Source organism: Drosophila bipectinata, chromosome 2L (genome assembly GCF_030179905.1).
Source record: "Drosophila bipectinata strain 14024-0381.07 chromosome 2L, DbipHiC1v2, whole genome shotgun sequence".
Lineage (NCBI taxonomy): Eukaryota > Metazoa > Arthropoda > Insecta > Diptera > Drosophilidae > Drosophila > Drosophila bipectinata.
The window spans coordinates 4,429,774-4,456,049 of NC_091736.1; the positions used below are offsets into that span (position 1 = coordinate 4,429,774).

Genomic DNA, 26,276 nt, shown 5'->3' on the forward strand with positions numbered 1-26,276 from the left:
TTAAGGGATTAGTTCCCTTAAGAAAATAGAAAGACATAAAGAACAGATGTTTGCTTTTCATTGATACTGAAGCTCATATTCAAAATACATTGATACATGATTAAAAATTAAAATCTTTTAGCGACTCCCAACAAGGGGTAGTCAACGTAGATTAGGTAGCGCAGGATACCTAATAAAATAGCACGATTTCGTAAGCTATAACAACCATATCCACGACAATCAATCAAAATAGGGCATATGGAAGGCGGGCAATACTCGCAACCTTTTCCAGGTAGACAGGAGCAGCCTTGCCCGGGTTCAGGATACCCAGTTTAGTGCCAGAGACAAATGAAATGCACTAGTAGGCAGCTGCCGGGATATTTCATTGTCTTGCTGTGAATTTGGTGCACATGTCAGCAGGGGAATGCAGCTGTCCTTTGGCAGGACTATATTTAAAAATAAATACTGAAAAATAAAAAAAAAATAGATTTTAAAGTTATATAAAATTCAGTTTATTGGGCTTTTTAATAACGTCCTGTTTTGACACATCTAATCCATGAAAGTACCAAAAAATAGTAACTTTAAGGGGTTGCTATCATGATTTCAGTTTGTACCAACCCTCCCTCTGTCAATTTCTGTTTTAAAATTATAATAAAAATAAAATTTTAAAAATTGTGCTATGAAGAAATAAATCCTTGATATTATCTACATTTTTTTATTTTAAACCCTTTAGCTATTATTCTTCCTCTTTTATAGTCAAATCCTTCCCCTTTAATGAACTGTAATAATTTACATTAGTTCCATATAATTTTAAGAAACAACTTTCTCCGGCTGCTTCTGGGCCATTTGTTCATGGAGGCATCACCCCCGTTTTAAGGAAACAAAACGTCTTCCGTTTCATTGTGCATTTCCTTTACTTCTGTAGTCGACGGCAGGAACACACACAAGCACATGGCGTATCACACATTGGCGACCTAGGCAGCTGCACCTTTTTCAATGCCAACCCAAGGCCAGCTGCAACATCCGATGCTCTTCCTCTTGTTTTTCCATTTAATTGCCATTTAGTAAGAGGCATTAATGCGGCTGTCTAATTAACTTTATGCGCTTGCGGCAATATTCGAGTGATTATGCAGGGGGCAGATGCATGGCGCGTTATCATACTGCCCAGCTGTACCGTTATCAGCGGCGGACATGCGCTCTCCCAAGCTTTCTTCCTTTGCAAAGCTCTCTCCCGCTGAGAGCCTTCGCTCGCGTGAAACAACGGAAGTCCTTGCTGGTGCTGCTGGGGCTTGTTGACTGTCGAAAATTTTCACTTAACAATCAGTCAAGTTTATCGGGCGCCTTAGTTTAGTCGAAGAAGAAAATCGCGCGGCGCCAAGCGTGGAACATCGCCAGGCAGCTGAAGAGGCAGCAGCAGCAGCAGCAGTACAGCAGGACACAACGAATAAGGATAACTACTGGCTTTAGAACAAAAGTATGTTCATTAAACATCAAAGTTTTGCCATAAAAGTGTGAAAAATAGTGAACTTAACATGGCCAAAGGCGGAAAAAGAGCAACTGTACGTGCCTAACGGTTATCGCAGCCTCCAAAAAAAAAGGACTAAATAACGGGAGGGAGGAGAGGGTCTCGGGGCTTATATGTATATCCCCCGAAGGAGGCGTCAATTATTCGGATTAAAATTAAAATCGAAAACCCGTCTGCAGTGCAGTATTAAAAGTGTACACACATACACACCCGCGTTCAGCTATACAAACAAAATCAGAACGCATTAAAACGAACCTTGGGCAAATCAACCTTACCCGTACAAACACGGCCAACACATGTACGCGCATACCTAGACGTAAAAAGGATTTTTTTTGTAAGGAAAAAGTAAGAAGCAACGCTATGTTACACAGTCCGTCAGTCAGTCGAATATTCGGCAATGGGGAAACGACAGTCAAATAAGGAGGAAGCGGGCGGTGGGCGGCCGAGGGGGCGCCACCCGAGAGAAAGTGGGGAGAATGAGCGACAGAGAGAGAGAGAGAGAGCGGGTGAGATTCACCGAGTACCGTGGTCTGTGTGGGTGTCAAATGCGGTAGAAAATATTCATAATTTATTCAGTTAGTGGGCAAAGGGGACGGGGTATGGATGGTAAAGGATGCCCGCATAAAATTTTGACAAGTCAATTTCAATTTGGCCCGAAAATAGAAAAGCCAATTTGGCCTAATTAACATTAAACGGAAATTGGCTCTCTACATTCGTTAAGCGGAAGAGCCGAAAATTGCATACAGGATATTGTGGTTGAAGGGATGTCAAAATACTCTTTAGTAGAACTACTCTTTTGGTTTGTAGGTTAAATGTTTAGAAAGAATAATATGTGAAAAATATTTAATCAAATAATTAAAATACCTGGGTTATCTGTGGGCCTAGCCCCACGGGAAGTGTTTTTAATATATATGTACATTTGTATGTACTTATTAACAAAGTGTGGCAATGATAAGAAGGTGGGCACTTTTCAGGCATCTCTTATCTTAATACAGGGAATTCGAATAAAATATATGTGATTCCGACCTTATCGCATGAAATAGATTAGTTGACCTAGCTGGTATAGTATTTTATTTTATATAGGAATATTTTTTTTTCTGTTAATATTATTTTCAAAGCAAAACCACTGTACGGTATCCACCAACAGATAAACACACACACACAGACACATGCAGAGCCACTCTCACGGCTCTCGCGCAAGGACGCTTCCGTCTTGCTCCATCAAGGCAAAAGGGATGGGGCGCCACGAGGCAGCGCTAAGTCTCAAATTTACCGTTAACGCGAGTTTGTATTTTCACTTGTTTCTGCTTGTGCTTCTTGTGTTTGAGTTTGTGCTTCGCATTGCTTCTATTTACCCAAGCGTCGTCTCCCAGTTTCCAGACCACCCCCCCCGCCCCAACATCATAAATAAATAAGGCAAGGAAATGGCTTCGCTTCATTCATAAACCAGGCCTGCCAGAGGTCGCCGATCAACGAATAATTAAACAGAATCCCAAGGAACCCCAAACGACGAGAAGGAGCCGAAATACCAGCAGTCGCCTGGAAGCATGCCGGAAAAGGAGGAAAAAGGCACCAGCCTGGAGAATGGCCAGGCGGCGGCGGCGGCGGCCAACTCGACGCCCACAAAAACAAAACCCCAGCCCCAGCGCCAGAAGACACCGCCCGCCCGCCGACGACCCAATGACAGTGATGTGGTGGCCGGTGGTGTGGGCATCACAGGCGGTGGAGTCGTGATCCTGCCACAGCATGTGCTCAACGAACTATACCACAACTACTCCATCAAGCAGCGACGCAGCGGTCTTAAGTGGTTCCTGTTCGCGGCCGTACTTTTCAACATCTGGACTATTATTATCCCCTGGGATCAGGAAGTGGCCACAAGAGGTGAGTTGACTTTAAAATATGACTTAGTTTACTATTAATAAGATTTTAAAAAAATATTAAAAATATTAAATAAAAAAATATTAAAAATATTAAATTTTATTCAAAATATTAATAAGAAAACATAAGATCGCTCTAAAGGCCCTGCAAAAGTATAAATCTTTAATACGTATACGTAATATAGACTGAAAGGCTCTGTATAAAACCTCTGGTGTATTTTTATTTAATGACTGTATCTAACTGCATACTGTATATCGGAAACAATGTATAACAATATGCTACATAGTGCTCTAAGAGTATACAAAACAAAATTCCATTAGAGGTATTAATTGATTTTGATGGCTTTGCGGTGATAAGACAACAATTTCCATTTAATGGCTTATGGAACAAACACACACACACAATTTTGTTGCGGCATTAAACTCCCGTAGTCATTGCCATAAATTTAACACAAAGGAATTAAACTTTTGATTAAATACTTAGACATGAATTAGATAATTTTTATAATAATATTAAACATTTTAGTGGTAAACTGTTGCATGCTGCTGGCTTATTTGGCTTTAACGGGTCTGCTTCACATCGGACGTGGCTCGGAGAAGCCAACATTAAAACGGTTGCATGAGATACTACTGACGATAATTCCTCGGACCTTGTGGCTACTAAGCATTCTACACTTTGTGGCATATGTTATCCTGCAACCAAGTTTCTCGCCTAGGTGAGTCTGAAAATAGTCCTTCTGTTGATTTAATATTCTTATAATAAAACCATAAAAACGAATTAATATTTTTAATTTCAGAGATGTGCTTGGCTGGGCTATTCTACTTAACTTCTTGGTCTATGTAACCCTACCGCTGCCTTTGATATTTCTCGGATTGTCGATTGGCTGCTGCTCCTATTTGATATGCCTCAGCCTGCCCGTGGCGTACTCTCGCCAGGATCCGATGCTCTCGAATCAGGTGGCGGCCAATGCGGTCCTTATAGCCACCGCTGCCCTGATCGGACTCCTCTACTATTTTATGGGTGAGGCCAAGCAGAAGCGGGCTTTCCTGGAGGCCAAAAAGAGCCTTGAGGTGAAAATGGTTATCGAGGAACAGTCGGCTGAGCAGGTGAATTTATTTGTCGAGGTATTTAATATTTTCAGATTTTAATTTAATTTTTGTAAGTAGGAGCGCTTGCTGCTGTCGGTGCTGCCAAAACATGTGGCTATAAAAATGCGGGAAGACTTGGGCTCTTCTAGTTCTGAGGCTTTCAAAAAGATCTACATGAGTCGGCACGAAAATGTGAGGTAAGTGTATAATAAATTTTTAACCCTATAGGTGTTATAGAGCTGCACTCCAGTTGGAAACATTTAATATCCTTAATATTTCCTGGTTACCTTATCCGAGTCCTTCCTGGCTTCCATTTAATGTTGCATACTTCTAGGTGTTAATATTTAAATAAAATAGTGTTGTACTGCCACTTGTTTAACCATAAAATTCCGGAATTTCCTCAATTTTTATTTCGTGAAAACAAGCATACTCTATGCGGATATCGTTGGCTTCACAGCCATCTCCTCGACATATAGCGCCCAAGATTTGGTTAAAATGCTTAACGAGCTCTTTGCACGCTTCGATAGGCTCGCCGAGGTAACATTTTCTCGTGTTTTTCTCTCCTATATTTTTCATTGTTTTCTTTCTTATTTTTTTTTGTTTTATTTTGTTGGTTTTAATCCAGCTGTTCATTCACCTGTCCGAGGGGGCAGGGGGTGTGGCAGACAGGTCGTAGAATTTTCTCTTAATGATGATTATGATGTTTAAGATACCCCATCTATGGTCGAGATTTCATTTCCTCTTCTCGAGTGTCTTTCCACTTTAATTTGAATTTTTTCTTTTCATTTCGGTTTAAGTTTTTCTTATTTTTTTGGCATTTTATTTTTCATTTGCTTTTGTGGATTATGCGGGTGAGTTCCCGAGTGGGGGGATGGGCTCCAGGGCGAATGACCAACAAAAGTTATGTCCAGTCAGGCGTATATAATGTTTCGAGTTGATTTTTTCCTTTTGCGAGCGAATTTTTAGCAGTTATTTTGAGTGCCGAAGAAGGTTTCATGGTTTATTTTTGGGGTTCAGTTAATTTCACTGTGATTTTCATGGGGCTTGGTCGCATGGGATGTGTGTCTCAGTATGTGTGTGTGTCGTTATCCTTTCACCGATTTTCCCCAAAGAGGGGAGGGGTATTGTTTTTTCACTTCATTTGTTTGGTTTTGTGGGTGGAATGGAAAGTGAATGATGATTTTTTGGGGCTGTGTTGTGTGTTGTGGGCCATGTCTTAAGTTGGTCAAGTTTGTTTATTTATGGCATATTTTTTTTTTTTAAGTCATTTTAATCGATCATCACGCTAACCGCAATAACTAACTGAGCGTTGCCTAGTTGGTTCTTGTTCTTGTTTAAGGCCTTATTTTGTAAATAGTATAGCCATTATAATAATGATTTTAGTTTCAAGAAGAAACCTCAAGTTATTCAATATTTTACAGAATTTTTTTATATTATTTTTTTTATTTGTTTTTCAAATAACTGCAATTGTTTGCCATGATTCCGAGAGTTAATCAAATATGGTCTCCCCCTCCTAGAAATATCAACAATTGCGCATCAAGATTCTTGGCGATTGCTATTATTGCATTAGCGGTGCCCCCGACGAGCGACCGGATCACGCCGTCATGTGCGTGCACATGGGACTCTCCATGGTGAAGGCCATCAAGTGAGTAGCGTTTAAGCCCAGTTCCCAAAGGAAAACAACTCGACAGGCATGGCAAGGCAAGGGCTAAAGCGACCCAGGACAACCGACAGTCGACAGGCGACAGTTGAGAGTCAAGAGGCGACAGGCGGCGTCAAATCAACGTTTGTTCAATTAATAATAATTGCACTTAACCACGCGCGAGCGTGGTCCTTTGGCTCCTTGGTCGAACAGCCCTTTCCTTTCCGTTTGTTGAGCATACTTTCAGGCGCCACTAACCTGACCATGTTGCGTGCCAACCATCCTCACTTCTTCCCCATTCCACCTTTCAGGTATGTGCAGCAGAAGGCCAACTCACCTGTTGATATGCGTGTGGGCATACACACGGGAGCAGTCCTAGCCGGCATTCTCGGCCAGAGGCAGTGGCAGTTTGACGTCTACTCCAAGGACGTCGAGTTGGCTAATAAAATGGAATCGAGCGGCAAGGCTGGGTGAGTGGGTTTGGGTGGGTTTTAACGACTGTCACGTTACTCCCACTGTTGCATAATTGATAACGGCCATCGTGGTCGTCGTTGTCAGTTGTGTGGCAAGTGCTTATTATGATTTGACTTTGTCACTTTGGCATGCAAATTTATGGCCTGGTGTTTGCACTCCGGTCTTTATCTTTCCAGCCCCGCGGGGCAATTGTCGACAGGAGGCAATGTCCCTGATTCCTGATTTGTCAAATATTTCTGGTTTTACATACATATGTACTAATAAAAATTTCTAAATATTTTTTGGTTTAATTAGACGTGTCCATATTTCGGATAAAACACTGGCCTTCCTCAACGGCGAGTTCGAGGTGGAGCCCGCCTTTGGAGAGAAACGGGAGGAGCTGCTACGGATTGCCGGACTGAAGACCTATTTCATCACCAAGGTGGTGAAGCCGGTAAGTGGGGGGGGTCATAAAAATATCCGTTTTCGGGTTAGCAACAAATTAATCGGGTCATAAGAAAGGAACTAAAAACTGTTTATATTGTCTACTTTATGGACAGCAATTTACCTTTATGGAAATTCAGTTGAACTACTTTACTATTTTTTTTTTTTTTTTGTAAGAAAATGTTGGCCCAATTTTATTGACACTTATATCCTTTACCAGTTTGCCTCGCCGTGTGCCAAGAAAATCAACGAAACTCAAGCGGAAAACAACCATACCAGTCCAAATGGTTCAACCAACGAAGCCATAACCGGCGCGGATGACAACGACGGCCTGGACGATGAGGAGCTCTTGGCCCAGACTGTCGTGTCCAACGGCCATCAAACACCCGGCGAGGAGGACGAGGAGGAGCAGGTCAAGCTTGAGAACTTTAAGCAACGCTTGAAAGACGAACTAGTGACTCGTGATGGACATGAGTTAGTATTAACCTCATAAGATTAAATATTATAATAACCCAATAACCTCCACTTTAAAGGAACCTCATCAAGGACACAAATGTATTCCTACGCTTCAAGAATCCCCAACTGGAGCAGTCGTATGCCGTTTACAGGGAGCCGTACAGTTCCCTGCCGTTGCTGGCCGCTCTGTTGGTCCAGTGCATTGATGTCCTGTACTCCTACCTGGTGCTTCCCCGGTCCACGCTCCACTTTATTAACATCGCTGCGCCTCTGGTTCCCATCGCTATGCTGGTGGTCATCAGCATAGCCGAGAGCTTCAGCGGAATGCTTCCCAAGTTCTTTGTCGATGTGAGCAAGAGATTCAATGACATTACCTTCGTGCGGGAGCTGGCCGCTATAATCATAGCCCTAACCATTGGTCTGAGCAACGTTGTCGACATGGTAAGTTCAAGTTGTTGTCAAAGTTTTGTAAAGCACACAGAAAAAAACGTCCATTTTACAAAAGAAATATACATGGAATTTCTTTCGTTTGCGTGCTTTCCAAAATATTTTGACAGACTTTAGTGCGATTTGAATTTTAAGTGTGACAGGGACGTGCTCAAGTCCTGCCATTGATTTCCCTACATTTCCTTGACAGTTCTTCTTCGTCACCTTCGTGCGCACCGAGCACATTGTGAGCGAAAGCGAATTCAATGCCACGGCCGGCCTGGAGGGCGATGTGGAGGACGTGGAGGATTCAGGGGTGGTCACAGCCGAGCACCTGCTGCCCGCATCGTTTGTGGAGCAAATGCGCGAGGCAGTCCCCACAGAACGTGTCCTATATCCGTCCTACTTGAGTAATTTCGGAATCCTCATATTGATTGCGATTGCCGTAATTGCCCAGCTCACGCATCTTACAAAGATTTTGTTGCTTCTATCCATTGCAGGTGACTTTTTTTAAACAATAGACTATTTTATGTATTCTAATTATACCTTTTACTTCGAAAAGCCCTGCATTGCTACTTCAATATATTCATTATGCAGGATCTGTATTCCTTAGAAGATGATTTATCACACCAACCGTAAGGGTTTAAAGTCTTAAGTTTATGGATTTATTTATTGAATTTATTTATTCCCAGCCTCATATCAACACGTTATTGCGCTTCTGGACTCTTAATAGTGGCAGCTTTGGCACTAAGCACATTAGCCAGACATGTAAGCATTATATTCCATACCTCTCGAAGTCTTATCCTTATAAATACATACATATCTCTAGATGGATCACGAGGATCGGGTGATTTTCAAATGGAAGACCGAGGTGGCCGAGCAAAAGGAGACTGCCAACGATATGCGACAGCGGAATGAGGCTTTGGTCTACAATGTCCTGCCGGTTCATGTGGCAGAGCACTTCATGAAGAACACCAAACGCTCCCACGACGATCTCTATTCCCAGAGCTATGCCGAAGTGGGGGTTCTATTTGCCAGTATGCCTAACTTTTCGGGTAATTTGATGAAAAAATCTATTGTGGCTTTAAACATGTCAATAATCTTAATTAATTTTTAGACTTTTATTCAGAAGAGACGGTTAACAATCAAGGTCTGGAGTGTTTGCGATTTCTGAATGAAGTTATCTCCGATTTTGATGCGGTAGGCATTCAATTCTCATTATAAAAATATGAATAAAATATGAAATCCTTCTTTTAGTTGTTGGAACTCCCTCAGTTCCAGGACATTATCAAAATTAAGACAATTGGCTCAACCTACATGGCCGCCAGTGGCATCAATCTGCAGCGTAACCTCCGCAATGACGCTCCCATCACCGAACGCTGGTCCCACCTGGCCGTCCTGGTGGAGTTCGCCCTGGAACTGAAGCACGCCCTGCAGGGCATTAACGAGCAGTCGTTCAATCACTTCGTCCTCAAGATGGGCATCAATCATGGTCCGATAACGGCGGGCGTTATTGGTGCCCGAAAGCCACACTACGATATCTGGGGTAACACCGTCAACGTGGCTTCCCGCATGGAGAGCACCGGCAAGGCAGGAGCCATTCAGGTCACCGAGGAGACATGCAACATCCTTCAAGAGTTCGGCTACACCTTCCAGCAACGCGGTCTTGTGGCAGTCAAAGGAAAAGGCCAGTTGATGACCTACTACTTGCAGGTTAGTATGACTTATATTAGTCTTCCTGAACCACGAGGACTAACAAGCTTTCTCTCCTGAAGGGTAAATCCCAGCCAAACGCAGAACCCGCTGCGCCAACACCCATAGAGCTGCATGGCCCAGAATCGACGACTCTGGAATCCACCACCGAACTGGAGGCCTCCGACATCAAGACGCCCCTGCTGAAAGTGAAGACGCAGGATGCGCCGGCGGAGAGCGAGGGCATCGCCCAGGAATCGAGTCTGGGCAACGGCTGTGCTGGCCAAGTGGGGGAATCCCAATCCTTGCTAGAGTAATTTGCTAAAAATTTGCTTTTAATTAGCTTCTGAGTTATTGTGAGAATGCATCTTTGATTCGGTCTGAGAGAGTGGGTGTATGAGTGAGTTTTGGATGAGTGCTTGAGTTAGTGGAACAAAAGTTAACTGTTACTGTTATACTTGCTATATATTTGGGTTTGCCTCAGTATTCGTGTGATATTCTATGCCCTGAGCAGCAATTTCTAAAACAAGAAGAAAAAAAAACCAAAATTCAGATTTAGTTAATCTTATACATTTGCTTTCCAAAAGTTTGTAAACTGTGTACCTAAGACGAAGAAATATATTTAACTTTAAAGTATATTCGACTACGATTAAGTATTTTAATTATTGTGAATCGGTTTTTGTTTGAAACAAAATTGTTATCCTTTTCCCATGAACTGTAATATATAAGAGAACCACTTTGCTTTATCGAAATAATCGGTGTGTAGTTGAGTAGGACAACTGAATCAACCATTTTGCATCTAAATGTGTAAAATATGAATATGCGCATAAATTAGAGAATATTTATAAAACAAACGCCAAGTCCTGAAGAAACACGGTTACATAATAGAACATCAGTTGAGAATCCGAATCCCACCACAAACAAATGCAGCCCACAAGCAAGTCCAAAAAGCAAACAAAACTAACTATAAAAAATTAGTTAAATTAAATATCGAAATATATTAAATGCAATAGATGTCAGTCACTAAAGTAATAGAATATCCTGGGTATTGGTCTAGAAATATATGTACACCTTTATATATACATATATATACATATATTAAATAGATGTAAACAATATATATTCTCATATATATACTGCATCGCATGCTTATTAGAAAATTTCAACGAATTAGCAAACAACAAACGAACTTACATAGAAAGTATAAATGATTAATGAAAAATCTAGCTAAAATCGGTATTTATGCGTATACCACCTGTCTCTTCCCTCGACAAGTTTCCTTTTTTTTCGATGGCTAAAAGCATGACAATCAAGACGAGAAAAACTGAATCAATGATTGGGTTAGCTTGAAGAATTTCCTATTACCATCCACTGGTTAACTAAAACACACTTAACAGATTTTTACTAAAATTATTTTATTCAAGAATTTTAGGGAAATGCTTTAAATTTTGTCAATACCTGTTAGATGTTGTGTTTTAAGCTATGGCCATAAAATACATTAAGCATTTGCAATTTTCTATAATTTCTAAAAAAAATAAATGTAAGCCAAAAAAAAACTCAATAAAAAACCAAAACATACCAAACAATTAGCAAATTATAGTAAAATAAATAAATAAATAATAATAAATAAAATAAATGTCGTTTTTTTTGATAATGGGCTTATATTGCAATTGCATTATAATTTTGAAATATATTAAAGATTTTTGACTAAAATTTGAGATAATTCAAACTTACGCGCCAAACTGGAGTTGCATTAACGCATTTGTGAGCAAAAAAACGCAAGTGTGAGCAAGTGCAAGGAAATATTAGTAAATATAACCAATTAATACTAATAATAAATTAAGTGTCCGTAAACTTTTTTTATCCCAAGCAAACTATAAAAACCATTAAAAATAAAGAAAGTAAAACTTTTTTTAATTTGAACAGCTGGTGGCAGCAGTGGGAACAGATAATTTTTCGGGGATTAAGCAACCCTGGTAGCGCTTATCGTTATCGTCGACCCATTTTTCGATAGCAAAAAAAAAAAAAAACTGCAAAAAATCTAAATTCTCGGCGTAATTAATAAGTAAATAGCGTAGTTAAGCATAAGGTGAGTAGCCTCGTTTATCCCCGCGAACCCCTCTTTGCCGTGCAACTGGTCAGCTGTGAAACTGGCCGAGGGCAAGGCCACCGAGCTGCGGCCCCCACGCAAAAAGTGAGCGAGCGAGCTACTCGATTATGCCAAAACCAAAAAATCAGGCACCTCTGTCGACGTTGAGGGTCGTTTGCCTGTTAACGTTGCCGTTGTTATTGTTGTTGCCATTGTTATAATTAACCAAACATTAATCCGGATCGTTTCCTTTCGGTCTCCCGCACGTTCATATCTGTTCGACCAACAGCCGCCCACAACCACATCCACTCCAGACGGACCCAGGACCCCCAGACCCAGTCGAGATGTCGCTCAAGCCGAAAATAGTGGAGTTTGTGGACGTCTGGCCGCGCCTGCGCTGCATTGCCGAGTCGGTGATAACACTAACCAAAGTGGAGCGGTCAGTGTGGAACACAAGCTTCAGGTGAATATGTCAATGAAGGTGTCCAGTGACTTAACAGCAGCGGTGGAAACAATAGCACCTCTAATCACTAGATAGGGCCAAGTCACGTGAGCTAATGAGATCAACCTTTTGATAGAGTCAGTCCCACTGGCATGATGATCAGGAAAATATATAATTTCCAGGATCTTTAAGAAGATCGTACATTATCCTTCTTATATTGTCAACCTTTTGTTGTTTCAATAAGAATTCTCCATCATGGTTTAATCAATAAAATATCCTTATTAGTCTCATTAGGATAAACTAAGGTCCTGCAGCAGCCGATATAAAATAAAGCACTTCAAAAGTCATCAATGAATTGCAGAAATATTGTAATCTCTATGCATATTATAGCTACAGATAATCTCAATTGATAGGTAATACATGTTGACTTTTTGATTACTAAGTATTTTTCAAATCATCTAGATAACTGCAATGCTTTTAAGGCTTTCCCATAGTATAGAATAGTAACAACAAACTATACTAGACCCCTAGACTTTGTTTCACTGGGCTTTCGTTTATTGATCATAAAATTGTGCTTGTGCTATATTATCCGCCGCTGCTGTTTTCTATTGATGAATGTATGTGTGCAGCGTGAGTTGCCAAAATCAAATTGCTAAAAAAAAAACACGCACTAACACAATGCCGTTTCCAATCATCTACCAAAAACAGCGATGTTTACACGCTATGCGTGGCGCAGCCGGAACCTATGGCTGACCGGCTCTACAGCGAAACAAAGCACTTCCTCGAGCAGCACGTCCAGGAGATGTTGACAAAGAAGGTACTCACGGACGAGGAGGGCAGGCCAGACCTGCTGCAAAGGTACTACACCACCTGGATGGAATACAGCCAGGGCATCAAGTACCTACACCAGTTGTACATGTAAGCAGTCTATCTAATTAATTAGAAACTTTTATTAAAAATTGTATCTTTGAAATATCTTTAGCTATCTGAACCAGCAACACATTAAGAAGCAGAAGATCACTGACACAGAGTCCTTCTACGGCAACCTCTCCAGCGACGCCGCCGAGCAAATGGAGATCGGTGAGCTGGGCCTTGACATCTGGCGGCTGTACATGGTCGAGTATCTTGCCAGCGAACTGGTTCGCCATATTCTCGAGGGCATCGCCGCCGATAGAGCCAGCAACGGTAGCCTGGACCACCACCGCGTGCAAATTATCAACGGAGTGATCCACAGCTTCGTGGAGGTGCAGGACTACAAGAAGGCGGGCTCCCTAAAACTCTACCAGGAGCTCTTCGAAGGTCCCATGCTGGAGGCGAGCGGCGCTTACTACACCGACGAAGCCAATAAGCTGCTACAGCGCTGCTCCGTATCCGAGTACATGCAGGAGGTGATCCGAATATTGGAGTACGAAAGTCGGCGTGCTCAAAAGTTTCTGCATGTCAGTTCCCTGCCAAAGCTGCGAAAACAGTGCGAGGAGAAGTTCATCAATGACCGGCTGGGCTTCATTTACTCCGAATGCAGCGAAATGGTGTCGCAGGAGCGGCGCCAGGATCTCCGAAACATGTACATCGTGCTCAAGCCCATACCCGACACTTTAAAGAGCGAGCTAATCACCACGTTCCTGGAACACATCAAGAGCGAGGGCTTGGCCACAGTGTCCTCGCTTAAGGGTGAAAATATCCACATTGCTTTCGTCGAGAACATGTTGAAAGTGCATCAAAAGTACCAGGAGCTCATCGCCGACGTGTTCGAGAACGATTCGCTCTTCCTCAGCGCCCTGGACAAGGCTTGCGCCAGCGTGATCAACCGTCGCCCCACCGAACGGCAGCCGTGTCGCAGTGCCGAATACGTCGCCAAGTACTGTGATACGCTTCTGAAGAAGTCGAAGACATGCGAGGCGGAGATCGACCAGAAGCTAACCAACAACATAACCATCTTCAAGTACATAGAGGACAAGGATGTGTACCAGAAATTTTATAGTCGTTTGCTGGCAAAGCGACTTATTCACGAACAGAGCCAGAGCATGGACGCGGAGGAGGGAATGATCAATCGCTTAAAGGTAAGTGACCTGGGTTCCGTCTCTACACCCCCTCTACATCAAGATTGGAAAACTATGGTGATAATGGAGAAGTAATTCAAATGAAAGATAATCCCGTACAGATAAAATAATCTATTTCATAATGAACTTGATAACTGGGAGCACTGACCTTTCCTAATTGACTTAATAAACATTTGACTTTGATAGCTTAATATGATTTATACTTGAAATTTTCGTATTTTTCATTAGGTGCTAGGTGTTTTCTGATAACTGCTCTTTATCAACAAAGACCTAGTCCCTTTTTTATTTAAAAAATTGCTGATTTCCTAATCGTATCTCTTCGCAGCAAGCCTGTGGCTACGAATTTACAAATAAACTGCATCGCATGTTTACGGACATTTCGGTATCGACAGATTTGAACAATAAGTTTAATACTCACTTAAAGGACAACAATGTGGATTTGGGTAAGTCTAACAATCATTCATATTCTTAATAACTTCTTAATTAAAGTATTATTTTATTCCCTTAGGCATCAATCTTTCGATTAAGGTTCTGCAAGCGGGAGCCTGGCCCTTGGGATCAACGCAAGTTATACCATTCGCAGTGCCCCAAGAGTTTGAGAAATCGATTAAAATGGTGGGTTGTATATTATATCTCTTAAAATCCAGTGACTTATTAGTTAATATCTTTGCAGTTTGAGGATTATTACCATAAGTTGTTTAGTGGTCGCAAGCTAACCTGGTTGCATCACATGTGCCATGGCGAGCTCAAGCTGAGTCATTTGAAAAAGTCATATATCGTCACGATGCAAACGTACCAGATGGCGATAATTCTGTTATTCGAAACTTGTGACAGCCTTAGTTGTCGGGAAATCCAGAATACGCTCCAGCTGAATGACGAAACGTTTCAGAAGCATATGCAGCCAATGATCGAGTCGAAGCTGTTGAATGCCAGCTCAGAGAATCTCGCCGGGGAGACTCGAATTGAATTGAATTTGGATTACACAAATAAGCGTACAAAGTTTAAAATTAGCTCGGCACTGCAAAAGGAGACCCCCCAGGAGGTGGAGCACACTATCAATTCAGTGGACGAAGATCGAAAATTGTTCCTGCAAGCTGCTATCGTAAGAATAATGAAATCGCGCAAAGTCTTGAAGCACAATGCCCTAATACAGGAGGTAATATTTTATTAAAACTTTTCATTAAATTATAAATTAATTGTCCTGTTTCCGGTAGGTTCTCTCATTATCAAAGGTTAGCTTTACGCCCAACATAGCAATGATCAAGAAATGCGTGGAATCGTTAATTGACAAACAATATATCGAGCGAACTGCGAATTCTGGCGATGAATACAGCTACATGGCTTAGACTGCGGCAGAGATTATTTAATATAAACAATTAATGAAATCCCCCAAGACCACATAAAGAAAACCCCCCATAAATACAAAGAATAATTGTTAATCAAGCCGGCTTATTATCTATCGTTTAAAGCAAACTCATAAATAGACAGGATTTCACACAAAACAAAAAAAAATATTCAAATCTGAGTGTTAAAACTTGAAACAAAAATATCCTTAAATTAAAGATAAAGAAATGATTTTCTCGATCTGTAATGATGGAAGATGTGTGTCGAACGAACGCTGTTACTGATACTTTTAATTTAGTTTAGTTAGTTTCCCCGTTTTGATTTAATGCGTGCGTCCATTATCTTTGTAGATATATTCCTTTTGTGTAATGTGTATATTTATCTGGTTTTATGCGCACACGCACAAAGCAGAATCCCTGGAGAATGTATAATAAAACACACAAATAGCCAATATTCTGCTAAAGAATTCTTACAAATTAAAATTCTAAACTGTTTTCTTTTTTTTCAAAACTATAAATGGTTGAAAAATATGGTATTTTAGAAGTTGCAATAAAAGGTTTGGTTTTTTAATAATTTTTCAAAATGAATTCCATGCTATTCTTTTTATTTCATTTCATTTACCCTTTCATATACAATTGTTAAATTTCAATACTAAAAATTATTTATTTTCTGTTTTGTTTTTATTTAAAAAAATTATATACGTTTGTATCTTTTTCCATTTTGCAGTTGCGTGTGTTTGCTATGATGTGACTTTAATATTTAATTTTCTTTTCGTTTATCTGTCATCATTGTTATTGTAATTTGTCATTTGAAAATTGGAATTTGAATAATTTAATTACTGGGAATATTTTTCCGAAATTGCGCGACTTTTTCTTTTTTTTAGATAGGTGAGAAAACAGATTATAGTTGAGTGTAGTTACTAGCTTCATTACTGGCCTAAATTAAAATTCACTTCTCGAATGTTAAAAAATAAAAATACTTTTGTATATTTTTTACGAATCCCAGTTATTATGTAGTTTTTTTGTTCTGTTTAAGATCATTTCCTGTCATCATAGATAATATCTATATAAAAAGTACACAAGGGCCATGGATTATATCTGTTTTTGAATCATTTTATTCCGTTTCAAGCTACTTTTCTAAAAAATATATTCAGTAATGTTAATTCAAATAAATGTACATATATCATAATTATAATAAATACCAACTTGCTATAGCATATAATATAATTCGTTAATAATACTTTCAACTTGCTCTGTGGGGGGAAGGGGGGGGCCAGCTCTCCTGTTCATAAAATGCTGCCAAACTATATTCATTCATTCATTGTTGGCTTCTCAGTGAGTGTTAATAAAAAATATGTTATCTCCCATATATATCTATATCTATATATATGCTTTCAGTTTAATTTTTTTTTTAATATTTAATGACTAGTAAACGTTTACGGTTTTGTTGTTGTTGTTGTCTCTTATTGCAGTTTTATCTTCCAACTAGCCAAAAAATTGTGTTTTTTCTCAAAATTTTTGAGAAATGCTTTCTCTGGTAAAAATCGTATTGAGCACTACTGGATCATGGGTTTATCTTTATTAATTTCGAGTTCGTTATTATTATCAAACATTCTTTGAAATGTGGAGGGCTTAACTTCATTCTTTTTCAGTTGTTTGGAAATTAAATGCGTATTATACTTGTGGTATCTTTAAGTATCTTGTTCCTTATTATTGTATTGGCAGGCTGGGATCCATCTGGATTGGAAAACCCCCTTCTTTCTAATTGCAACCTGCCCGTACACCTACCTGCCTGCCTGCCTACTCCTAGCTCCCCAAAACGGCCTGCCAATCTCAACAAGAACTGATTTCAATAACATATGTATCTAGTTAGTAATTTCTCACCAAAAAGAGCTCAAAGTATCAAACGCATCGTCATCGTCGTAAAGTAAGTAAAGGTGTCTAGGGCCCTATCGGCTCAGTTATAGTCCAAACTATGTATATAGCGATCATACCCATATACGTATATATAAATTCAGTGCTTGTATAAATTGTAAATTTCTTTCTTAGCCCATCGTTGCGTGCTTATTTGGGTTATGGCCATTATTTGAATTAATTCATTTTCGATTTTGGCAAGATCAAGGTCTGGGGTGGGGGGTAGGATCGCACTTGTGTATATATTCATGTGTATATAGCCGCGCGATCCAACTAGCTGCTTGTTTGTGAATGTGTAATACCGCTTGCATATGTTTTTCAATTTAAATTTCATTGTTTCCATAATATTTTCGTTTACGTTAACATTTTCCTTTGTTTTACGCTTTTTTCTTTTTTTTTTTTGTTTATTCATTTTTCAGTCTTTACGATTCACGGCTTTTGTGCATTTGAATTATTCATTTTTACTCATTACTATATATGACCGATATATACGATACGATGTGTATACAAAATTGCTTCAATTGTGTCCAAGGTCCAAACTAACACGAGCGTGAGAAAGACTTGCTTGCTGATCAGGATGAGCAGGTGCACCCACGTTCTGTGGGGTGTGTGTGGTTTAATGTGCTTCGGGTTATAATCGTTTTCGATGCTATATCCATATGCATTGGTTTTGGTGAACGTAAAAATGGGACAGTACTCTGGCTTGCCGTACGAAGTTTCTCTATTGATCCAGCGAGGCGGTTTTCGTGCGTTTCCAGAAGGATTTGAAGAGACCCTTCTTCTTGGTTTTAGTGGTGGTGGTGGTGGTGGTAGCTCCGCCAGTGGCTCCATTATCCTTGCGACTGCTATCCTTTCGCTTGGTGGATCCTTAAAGGAGACAAATAGAGACAAATTAGTATTTAAAATATGGTTTATTGTCCCTAATCCCAACCTGTTTCGAATTCGTAGGCATGCTTGCTGTTGCTGTCATCCATGGGCTGATCGCAATAGGCCTTGTGCTTTCGCTCCTTGTTGTTCTCTGATTAAAAATTAATTTTAATTTAGTTTAATATATATTTAAAATTATTTAAAAGCCTACTTTTTTTGGTAATCAGTAGACTGGTTACTCGTCGCAGTGCCTCTCGCGGTGACTTATTTAAAAAGGAAGGTGTTAGATTTGGCGGCAATGTGAGCGGCTTACGGGATTGTCCTGTGCCGGACATGCCGGCCGGATTGTCCCACACTCGAACGGAAGCCAATCGATCGATGTTCTCGGTTGAAGCCGGACGCATACCCCTCTGTTTGGGATACCAGCCACGGGCAGGGGCTCCGGTCATCCGTAGCATTTCGTTGGAGGCCAAGGCATGGTTGATCGAACGCTGGCGACAGATTTGGGCAGTTCCATAGTTTCCAGCTATAAGAAATCAATTAAGATTAGTATCTTAGAATTTGCATTAGCTATTTCATGGCCATTTCGGGCATAACTCACCTCCTATACCCATAATGGATGTGCCCATATTGATGCTATTCGATGTGCTCGATCTGGGCGCTGTGCGCACACCGCTAACCACAGGCAGCGGTTCGTTTTGGCGTCGATATGGCGTACGTGGTATGTCACAGCTAAATAAAAAAAAAAAACAATTAAATTAGAATTAATTTTTAGACATAATGATATAATATATATACTGTACCCTCTGGCAAAAATTGGCGTTTCAGGAAGACTACATGAGGTTTGCAGGCGATGCTCCTCGCGCGGCGACTGCTTCAGGCTGCGCTTGGTGCCGTAATTGATGTATCGCCTCTGGTACGACCCGGATCCACAGGCCATTCCATCGACGGGGGGAGGGGGTAGCGGCGGCATGGGCCCCAGGCCAGTTGGGGTGGTTATCCCGCTGCCACCGCCACCGCTACTATAGTGTCCAAAGAGCTTGGGCGATCGTTTGCGGTACTGCGAATCGATGCTCCAGGACTTCATGGTGTTGGCCGAGTGACCGCCAGTCACCCGATGTGGCGGTACCACCGGTGGTCCGGGCAAGCCCTCCGCAAAACTGGCCGACTGGTGGGTGGGAGCCGGCGGCGGTGGCAGCTCATCGGTAAAGTGCCGCACAGCAGCCACGTTATCGCGACTACGGCGGGTATGGCTGTTGCTGCTGTGCACGGCAGCTCCCGAGGCGGTGGCATGTACCTCCACCACGGTGGTCCCGCGGTTCGGTGGCGGGGCATTAGCCGGCAGTTCCAGCTGCTTGCGAGGCTCCACAGGCGATGGCGGAAGCGGAGCATCATAGTCAAACAGATCTGGATTGGAGCTGGGAGGCGATGGAGGCAACGGTCCGAAGCTTGGCATCTGGGAGAGCAACATTTCCTTGGCGCTTTCCGACTTGTGGACGCCGGGGCGAAACTCCAGCACCCGCTTGGCATGCAACTCCGCGGCTGTGGCAGCTGCTGAAGCAGATACCGCAGCAGCACCAGCCCCGGCTGCTGCAATAGCTCCGTTACTGCACGGCTGTTGGCCGACGATGGGAATGTCTCCACGCAGCAAGGCGCTGATGTTGTGCTCAATCTGCTTGAGCGGAGCACACCCATAGCTGAAGTCCGACTCCTCGTCCTCCTCGAGAGTGGGGGCCAGATCTGTGTGGGGAGTGGTGGCGTTCGAAACCCGCAGATCTAGAAGAGATTAGGGTTAAACCATATTCTTTGAATCCTTTTAGAACACCTACCATTACCGTTGTAGGCATACATGTCGTAGCTCCCATTCCCATTGAGACGGGCCTCGTCAAACTCCTCACTGCTGGAGGTGTTATCCGGCATGGACTCGGCACTGAGTCGCTTCTCGGTGAGCATAGTCGTTTTGCTCTTCACCGGCTTGCCGAGGCCCAGTTGGTCAGGTGCCTCGGCAATGTCCAAGGATAGAGCAGCCCGCTGGGCGGCGGCCATCTCCAAGCCACGGCGTGTGTGCAACGCATTCGCCTCACACTCCTTGTAGACGAAGTTCATCTCGACGGGAGCCGGTGGTGGTGGAAGATTAACTGGTACTGGAGCGGCATCGCTCTGCTCGCTGTCGCTGGTATAGAACTCGTTACTGATGGCTCCGGCTCCACCTACCAAACCAGATCCGGGCAAAGATCTATCGCCCAGCGATGGACGCGGGGGCTTCGGTATACTGAACACATCGGCGGCACGCGGCGGCTTCTTGGCGGTAGAGCGACGGATGATGAAGGTTCCCTTGCCCAGCATGCTCTGCTCGTTGTACGCAAAGCTGTTGTTGAAGTCGTCCAAAATGGGGGTACGAGATTGCTGCTCCAAAAAGAAGGTATAATGTAATATAATGTATACTCTTCCTAATATATACTCTTACCTTCTTGGACGCATTAGCTGAGGTCTTCTTTGATCCTCCGGACTTCTTCTTGTTGCTCTTGAAGTGAATCTCCCAGGCCACGCCGTTCTGCTTGACCGGCGTGAGATCCGTGGAGATGGTGGACTCCTCCAGTGAGTCCTCAGAGTAGTCGTCCTGCCTGGCAATCGACTTGGAAGCGGCCACATTGACATGCGAGGCTGCTGGTGAGGCCTCGCCACTGGACGTGTGCTGTGATCCGGATGAGGAGCTAGCCGAGCTACTGGATTGTGGATTGAGCATGTGGCACACCTCTTTGTGCTTCTCCACCGAACTGAGCAGTCGCTTGCCACGATTGCCCTCACCACCGCCTGACGCCTTTGATGACGGGCCCGGATAGATGGTCACCGGATGTTCATTGACGATGGGCTCCGGCAATTTGGCCAGGTTACCCCTAAGCACTGCATTGTGCACGGCACTGATGTCGATGCCCAGTGCATTACGCTCGCCATTGCAGCTGCCCGGGTGCCGGATGGCTGCCAATCCACTTGAGGAATGGCCAACGGAAGCTCCGCCCAAGTTGGACGCCCTGGCCCCGCAGCACGGCAAACTTGAGTAGTTCGAGTTGGTGGCCGGAGTCGAGTTGGCGCTCCGTGCCTTTGGCTGTGGGTTCGTATACCAAACGAGACAGTTGATGGCGGTGGGTTAATTGGTTTCCCATTAGCAGACACATCCCTTATACCCCATCTCCATACTCACCAGCGTTGTCTGTATGAGTGGCGTCGTCGTTTCCTGGCCATGCTCCACCTCAGATAATTTGGTTAGGTTCTCGGCCGTGCCATCCACCTCATTGAAACTGCCCTCGGGCACGGTGTCGGTGCTGGGTGTCTGTGGTACATCCTCGGAATCCTTTTTGGACATGCTGCCGAGTTCGAAGGTTCGAAAGTGATTAGTATATTGGATGGGTTTATTAAAGTTTAAATTAAAATATGAAGATATTTCTTAAAAGATATTTAATCTGAAAATGTATCTCCCTCTTCCCTCAAAATCCCTTCCTATAGGATAAGTACTTAAATACCATACTATCTCTCAATTGGGTTAAGACCAAGCCACAAATCCCTGCAAGTGGATGAGATACTTACTTTTTACGGCTGAGACTCATGTAGCCATCGTCCTCGGACTGATTCTCGCCACTGTTGCTATGCAAGGCCACCGGTTTCGTTGCTGCCTCCTCGAACTCCGATATGATATCATCAAGGACCTTAATGGGCTCAGGTATGTCATCCATGGAGATGGGCTCCTGCGAGGATTGCAATTCCAGTTGATCGCCCCTGCAATAAAACATTAAAAAAAAAGAGTCAAAGATTAACTTTATCTTTAAATTAAAATTTACACTTGTTCTGCAGGTCTTATATATCTGATAGAGTTAAGAGATATTATGTATTTCAGATTCATTTTATTTATTTTTAAAATTATAAAAATAAGCTTTCTCTAAGACTAATTATAATTTAATTCAATCGCTAGTCACAAAATAAAAGTTTACAGAAATTTAGAATTTTAAAACTGAATACTACAAAGTATATTTTAATTTGACATATTTTTCACAAACTCCTTAGTTTGTTAAAGGTTTTCTTTCAGTGTATTTAGCATCAGAGTACTATGTTAATGGGGATTTACAATTTTGATTCAATTTCAGTTAAAAGTTGCGACATACTTTTCCCTTTGTTGGTCACTTCCAGCAGCATCTGCAGCATCAGCAGCATCCCCATCTCCAGTGGCCTCCGCCTCCACCTCCGCCTCCAGAGAGTCGGCGTCCAATGCGGGCTGGGAATCTGCCATCGCCGCTGGACCAGCAGCACCAGCTGCCGCTCCCCCTGCCTCGGACTGCCCCGCCTCCAGGTGAACCGCCTCCTCAGCGCTCTCCGTGTCTCCGTTTGAATCGCGTGCTCCACACGATTCAGATACCTCTGCCATTATGCGATTTTCATTGAAACCATCGACCAAAGGGGGGACCTTCTCTTCAGCTGTTTTATTGTGTTTTTTTTTATTATTATTTCGTTGATTATGAAAATGGAATCAATGCGCCCACTGCCTCTGCCTCTGCCTCTGTCGCGGCCTCAGCCAGCGTCGCTGTCGACGTTGCTTTGTTGTCGGCTGTTTCAATTTTCATCTATGCAGTGTGTGAAAGTGATTCGCGATGCTTTTTCTTTTTTTTTCTCTCGATTTTGTATCGTCCTCTGGCCTCCGTTTTCAGGTCATTAAATTCGTCATCGAAATGCCGACGATGCTGTGGGTGGAGAGGGTGGGGAAAGGTGCTCTTAATAAATAATTAATATTGATTTCGTTGGCGTGATTCCCAATTAGGAGCTATTAGCTTGTCGTGCGATTTTGAAGCCAGCCGGAAGACACCTTCATGGAAACACAGTCGATATTGATATTTTCCGATTAGGTGGAAATGAAAATTGACTTTGGCAGGATAAGGCTTGGGGGAGGGGTATGGAAAAACATGCCTGTCAAAGTTGACCTTTGTTCTCGTGACTGGCCAAGGCACGCACTATAAAGAATGGCCTAGAAAACCATCGAAACTAATATCTAAATGGGGTTCTATAATCTTAATTTTGCCTTTTTTTGAATAAAACATGTGGTCGGTGGTCGGATCATATTTGGACATGGAATTTTTGTATGTATATACCATTAAATCCTTGGCATTATTTTGCCATTCGTTACGTTCTTTGTTCTGATTTAAAAATCACTTAAAATCCAGGCAATTAAAAACTGTTCAACCAGAGATGTTTTTTTTTTTTAGAAGCATTGGAAGGATACTGGAAGGTGGAGGTGCGAAAAATCAACAATAGCAAAAACAACAAGTGAGAAAGTGTGTGGGAGAAGCACACTATTCGCTTCTCCGCTATCTTCATTCATATTTTCTATACACTTTGGGGTCCCGCTGAGAGGAGTTTGAGAGTCAGGCGCATTCACACACAAAGTACCTCCCACGCCACCCACCTCCAGCTAGACACACACACACACACACATACTAATACTACTACGCTTTTGCACACTCTTTGTGAGTGGCTATATATAAACACGTTTTTTTTTTTGTTATAATTTTTTTTTATACTGGGTTGGCCTAAAAAAAAATGGCAACTAAACGGATGCACAAGCGATTGAAATAAAAAGTTTGCCATTTTTAAGTTTCTAATACGGGCAAAAATTCATTTCCGGTGTTATCGGCTTCCAGCCACCCACCTACACCCACACACACACATATGTATAAGCGTGCAGGAGACAGAGACAAACTTTGTCTAGATGTGAAATTTACTGCTGCGGCTACGTCGGCGTCGCTGCCTCTCTTCTGCTGCTTCTGCTTCCTTTCCTTTCCTTTTTGGCTCGGCTTTCCTTCCTTTACTGAATGAAGTGAAGTTTCTGCAGGGAGTCTGGAATCGATTTTTTCACATGCAGACACCACAGCCAAACACACATTCAAACGCCAACGCACCGACACACACACACACACACACACACACTCTGTGATTTTTTTTTTTTTTTTCGGCTTTGCCTAATAATTACAGCTGAAAGCTTTCGCGTTTGGCCACTGCCAAAAGGTCAAATCAAGAGTCTTCCAATTGGAAGCGTTTGAGCTAAAAATAGACTAATCCCAATCAGAGAATAGGACTGCAAGGGGGTGGCAATCGTAATGACAGACGCCGCGGCGACGCTAAAACAACGGTAACAGAGGTAACAGCAGTAGCGGCGGCGGCGACGACAACGGCTGGCGGTGGCGGCGGCCTGCCTTTTGAACCGATGACAAAAACAGACCAGCGGGGGCAATTTCCGAGAATGTTCGCATTTTGCAATTTGCACACAGAACAACACACAAATGGGCCCGAGAAAACGACTCACACATGCGTACCTACGCGCACATTCCCGTTGCTTCGTCCGCTGCTTACAACATTACAACTCTCAGTCAACGAACGATTTGTTTATAAGGTGAACAGCGAATTTCGGGGTGAAATCTAGCGATGTCAAAGTGTATCAAATGGCAAGCAATGGTTGCAAGTTATGAACTTTAATGTTTTTCAGTTTTAAGATTATTTACCCAATTTTCCATGAGAAATAACCATTAAACTAGAGCTTAAAAATAGAAATCCTTAAGCACATTGATATGGTAAAACAGTTCAGCTTGAGATAACAACAACTGAGTTCAAAACACCTTTCAAGTTTTGAAATCCAATCCGAAGAATAAGCCTTAATTTTAGCCCACCTCTATTTTATCGATTATTTAAGCCACTTAAAAGTACCATCGCTATTACGCGTTCTGTAGATAAAGCCAAGACAAAAACCATTTCAAGCCCGCGCAACTTTTTGAAAATTTTAAATCACGTCGAATTGAAAACAACTAGAAAAATATGTCACAAGCTAACACCTATGTTTCAATCTGTGTTATTCAAAAGACGTTACCGAAGGCACACCATTTTAACTTCCTTTCCGGAAAATAAAATAAACACTAGGAGAGTCAAGTCGACTGAATATTAAGGATATTTTCGATATTCATCTAAAGTCTTGGCATTAGTCCTTGGGTTTTATTGCGGAATTATTTATTATGGAGTATACACGACAGCCGTGTCCGATCAGGATTGTTGAGGATTGCGGATGCGGATATATGATTGGCTCGGTTGGAGGAGCAATGTTCCAGTACCTAAAGGGATTCCGGAACTCACCGTCCGGACTGGCGCGGGGCCTGTATAACGGATTGGAATCCGTCAAAATTCGTACTCCGGGCATCGCCGGAAGCTTTGCTCTCTGGGGAGCCACCTACAGCACGGTGGACTGTGCCGTGTCCCACCTTCGCCAGCGCGACGATTCCTGGAACTCTATTGTAAGCGGCGCAGTTACTGGTGGCATTGTAGCCGCTCGGAGGGGGATTTTTTCCATGGCCAATGGAGCCTTCTCAGGCTGTCTACTCCTGGCCATGTTGGAGGGAGCTGGCGCCGCTGTGGCAACCATCTATGCCGACGCTGACCAGACGCTGGAGCCCAAGCGTCCTCAGTGGGAGGAGGCTCTAGAATCCCATGCCCCGGACTTTGGCTTGGCGGAGTTCGATCGTGTGTTGGATAAGTGTCGCCTAACTTTCAAATATCCAAACCAGACGGTTCAGAATCTCGAACCATCTCAGTCTCTGGTGGAGATAGTCAAGCTGGCCGATGTTTTCTAGGCCAAGTTACTGACGTTTTAAAAATATTTTTCAAAAATCTGGCATCCTCTTGGTGCCTTTTTCTAAATTTTCATGTATTTTTTGAGGTTATCCGTAATCCTTATCCGATTTTCTCATATTATATATAGATGTACTTTAAGACCTATTGTCATATTTTGTACGTCTAACAATAAATTGGAGCCTCCATTTAGACTGAAATTCTGGTAATACCTCCATTTCCAATACCACTACCTCTGTAAAGATTCTGTAAAGAGAAGAAAGCTCTGTAAAGGTCTGTTTCCGGTCTGTTAAGGATCTGTAAAGAGAAACTCCCACGCCAC

General features: G+C 42.4%; 4 protein-coding genes across 10 annotated transcripts; 3 read left to right on the forward strand and 1 right to left on the reverse strand.

Annotated features, from left to right (window-relative positions):
* Positions 1-1,281: 1,281 nt before the first annotated feature.
* Ac3 (Adenylate cyclase 3) lies at positions 1,282-11,112 on the forward strand. Of its 2 annotated transcripts, XM_017240317.3 has the most exons (18): positions 1,282-1,453; positions 2,878-3,385; positions 3,908-4,097; positions 4,179-4,488; positions 4,549-4,667; positions 4,896-5,007; positions 5,988-6,115; positions 6,424-6,582; positions 6,881-7,019; positions 7,230-7,483; positions 7,543-7,906; positions 8,103-8,391; positions 8,454-8,526; positions 8,584-8,659; positions 8,721-8,946; positions 9,009-9,091; positions 9,149-9,604; positions 9,667-11,112. In XM_017240317.3, exons 2-18 carry the CDS (start codon positions 3,052-3,054, stop codon positions 9,898-9,900), a joined length of 3,546 nt encoding a protein of 1,181 aa, XP_017095806.2. In that variant the 5' UTR covers positions 1,282-1,453; positions 2,878-3,051; the 3' UTR covers positions 9,901-11,112. The 2 variants fall into 2 exon arrangements, with proteins under 2 accessions (XP_017095806.2, XP_070133492.1); XM_070277391.1 differs by lacking the exons at positions 1,282-1,453; positions 2,878-3,385; positions 3,908-4,097; positions 4,179-4,488; positions 4,896-5,007 and having other exon boundaries at positions 4,603-4,667.
* Positions 11,113-11,518: 406 nt separating this feature from the next.
* Positions 11,519-15,765, forward strand: Cul2 (cullin 2). The gene is made up of 8 exons (XM_017240183.3): positions 11,519-11,672; positions 11,962-12,135; positions 12,823-13,032; positions 13,097-14,174; positions 14,500-14,617; positions 14,683-14,789; positions 14,848-15,330; positions 15,389-15,765. The coding sequence occupies exons 2-8, from the start codon at positions 12,017-12,019 to the stop codon at positions 15,518-15,520; spliced, it is 2,247 nt and encodes a 748-aa protein (XP_017095672.1). The 5' UTR covers positions 11,519-11,672; positions 11,962-12,016; the 3' UTR covers positions 15,521-15,765.
* A 463-nt stretch (positions 15,766-16,228) lies between these two features.
* Positions 16,229-24,755, reverse strand: LOC108124485 (mediator of RNA polymerase II transcription subunit 1). Of its 6 annotated transcripts, XR_011442175.1 has the most exons (12): positions 24,655-24,754; positions 22,456-23,028; positions 21,884-22,072; positions 21,501-21,663; positions 20,766-21,404; positions 20,128-20,704; positions 19,102-20,074; positions 18,900-19,030; positions 18,510-18,824; positions 18,363-18,449; positions 16,724-18,298; positions 16,229-16,654 (listed from the first exon to the last, which is right to left on the reverse strand). XR_011442175.1 is itself a non-coding variant. In XM_070277660.1 (11 exons), the coding sequence occupies exons 2-11, from the start codon at positions 22,713-22,715 to the stop codon at positions 18,153-18,155; spliced, it is 3,474 nt and encodes a 1,157-aa protein (XP_070133761.1). In that variant the 5' UTR covers positions 22,716-23,028; positions 24,655-24,755; the 3' UTR covers positions 16,229-18,152. The 6 variants fall into 6 exon arrangements, 5 of the variants coding, with proteins under 5 accessions (XP_070133761.1, XP_070133762.1, XP_070133759.1 ...); XM_070277660.1 differs by having other exon boundaries at positions 16,229-18,298; positions 20,134-20,704; positions 24,655-24,755; XM_070277661.1 differs by having other exon boundaries at positions 16,229-18,298; positions 18,390-18,449; positions 24,655-24,755.
* A 405-nt stretch (positions 24,756-25,160) lies between these two features.
* LOC108124528 (probable mitochondrial import inner membrane translocase subunit Tim17 3) lies at positions 25,161-26,154 on the forward strand. Its single transcript, XM_017240254.3, has one exon. It carries the CDS (start codon positions 25,345-25,347, stop codon positions 25,954-25,956), a length of 612 nt encoding a protein of 203 aa, XP_017095743.2. The 5' UTR covers positions 25,161-25,344; the 3' UTR covers positions 25,957-26,154.
* The last annotated feature ends 122 nt before the right edge of the window (positions 26,155-26,276 follow it).

Bases quoted from the DNA above. Each gene is read 5' to 3' on its own strand.
- Cul2 (XM_017240183.3), top strand. From the start codon at position 12,017: ATGTCGCTCAAGCCGAAAATAGTGGAGTTTGTGGACGTCTGGCCGCGC. The intron at 13,033-13,096 runs GTAAGCAGTCTA...AAATATCTTTAG, and splicing joins TACCTACACCAGTTGTACAT to CTATCTGAACCAGCAACACA. The intron at 14,618-14,682 runs GTAAGTCTAACA...TTATTCCCTTAG, and splicing joins GGACAACAATGTGGATTTGG to GCATCAATCTTTCGATTAAG.
- LOC108124485 (XM_070277658.1), bottom strand. From the start codon at position 22,715: ATGGCAGAGGTATCTGAATCGTGTGGAGCACGCGATTCAAACGGAGAC. The intron at 21,664-21,883 runs GTAAGTATCTCA...CGAACTCGGCAG, and splicing joins ATGAGTCTCAGCCGTAAAAA to CATGTCCAAAAAGGATTCCG. The intron at 18,450-18,509 runs GTAGGCTTTTAA...ATTTTTAATCAG, and splicing joins TCTACTGATTACCAAAAAAA to AGAACAACAAGGAGCGAAAG.
- LOC108124528 (XM_017240254.3), top strand. From the start codon at position 25,345: ATGGAGTATACACGACAGCCGTGTCCGATCAGGATTGTTGAGGATTGC.
- Ac3 (XM_017240317.3), top strand. From the start codon at position 3,052: ATGCCGGAAAAGGAGGAAAAAGGCACCAGCCTGGAGAATGGCCAGGCG. The intron at 4,668-4,895 runs GTAAGTGTATAA...CGTGAAAACAAG, and splicing joins AGTCGGCACGAAAATGTGAG to CATACTCTATGCGGATATCG. The intron at 8,527-8,583 runs GTAAGGGTTTAA...ATTTATTCCCAG, and splicing joins GATGATTTATCACACCAACC to CCTCATATCAACACGTTATT.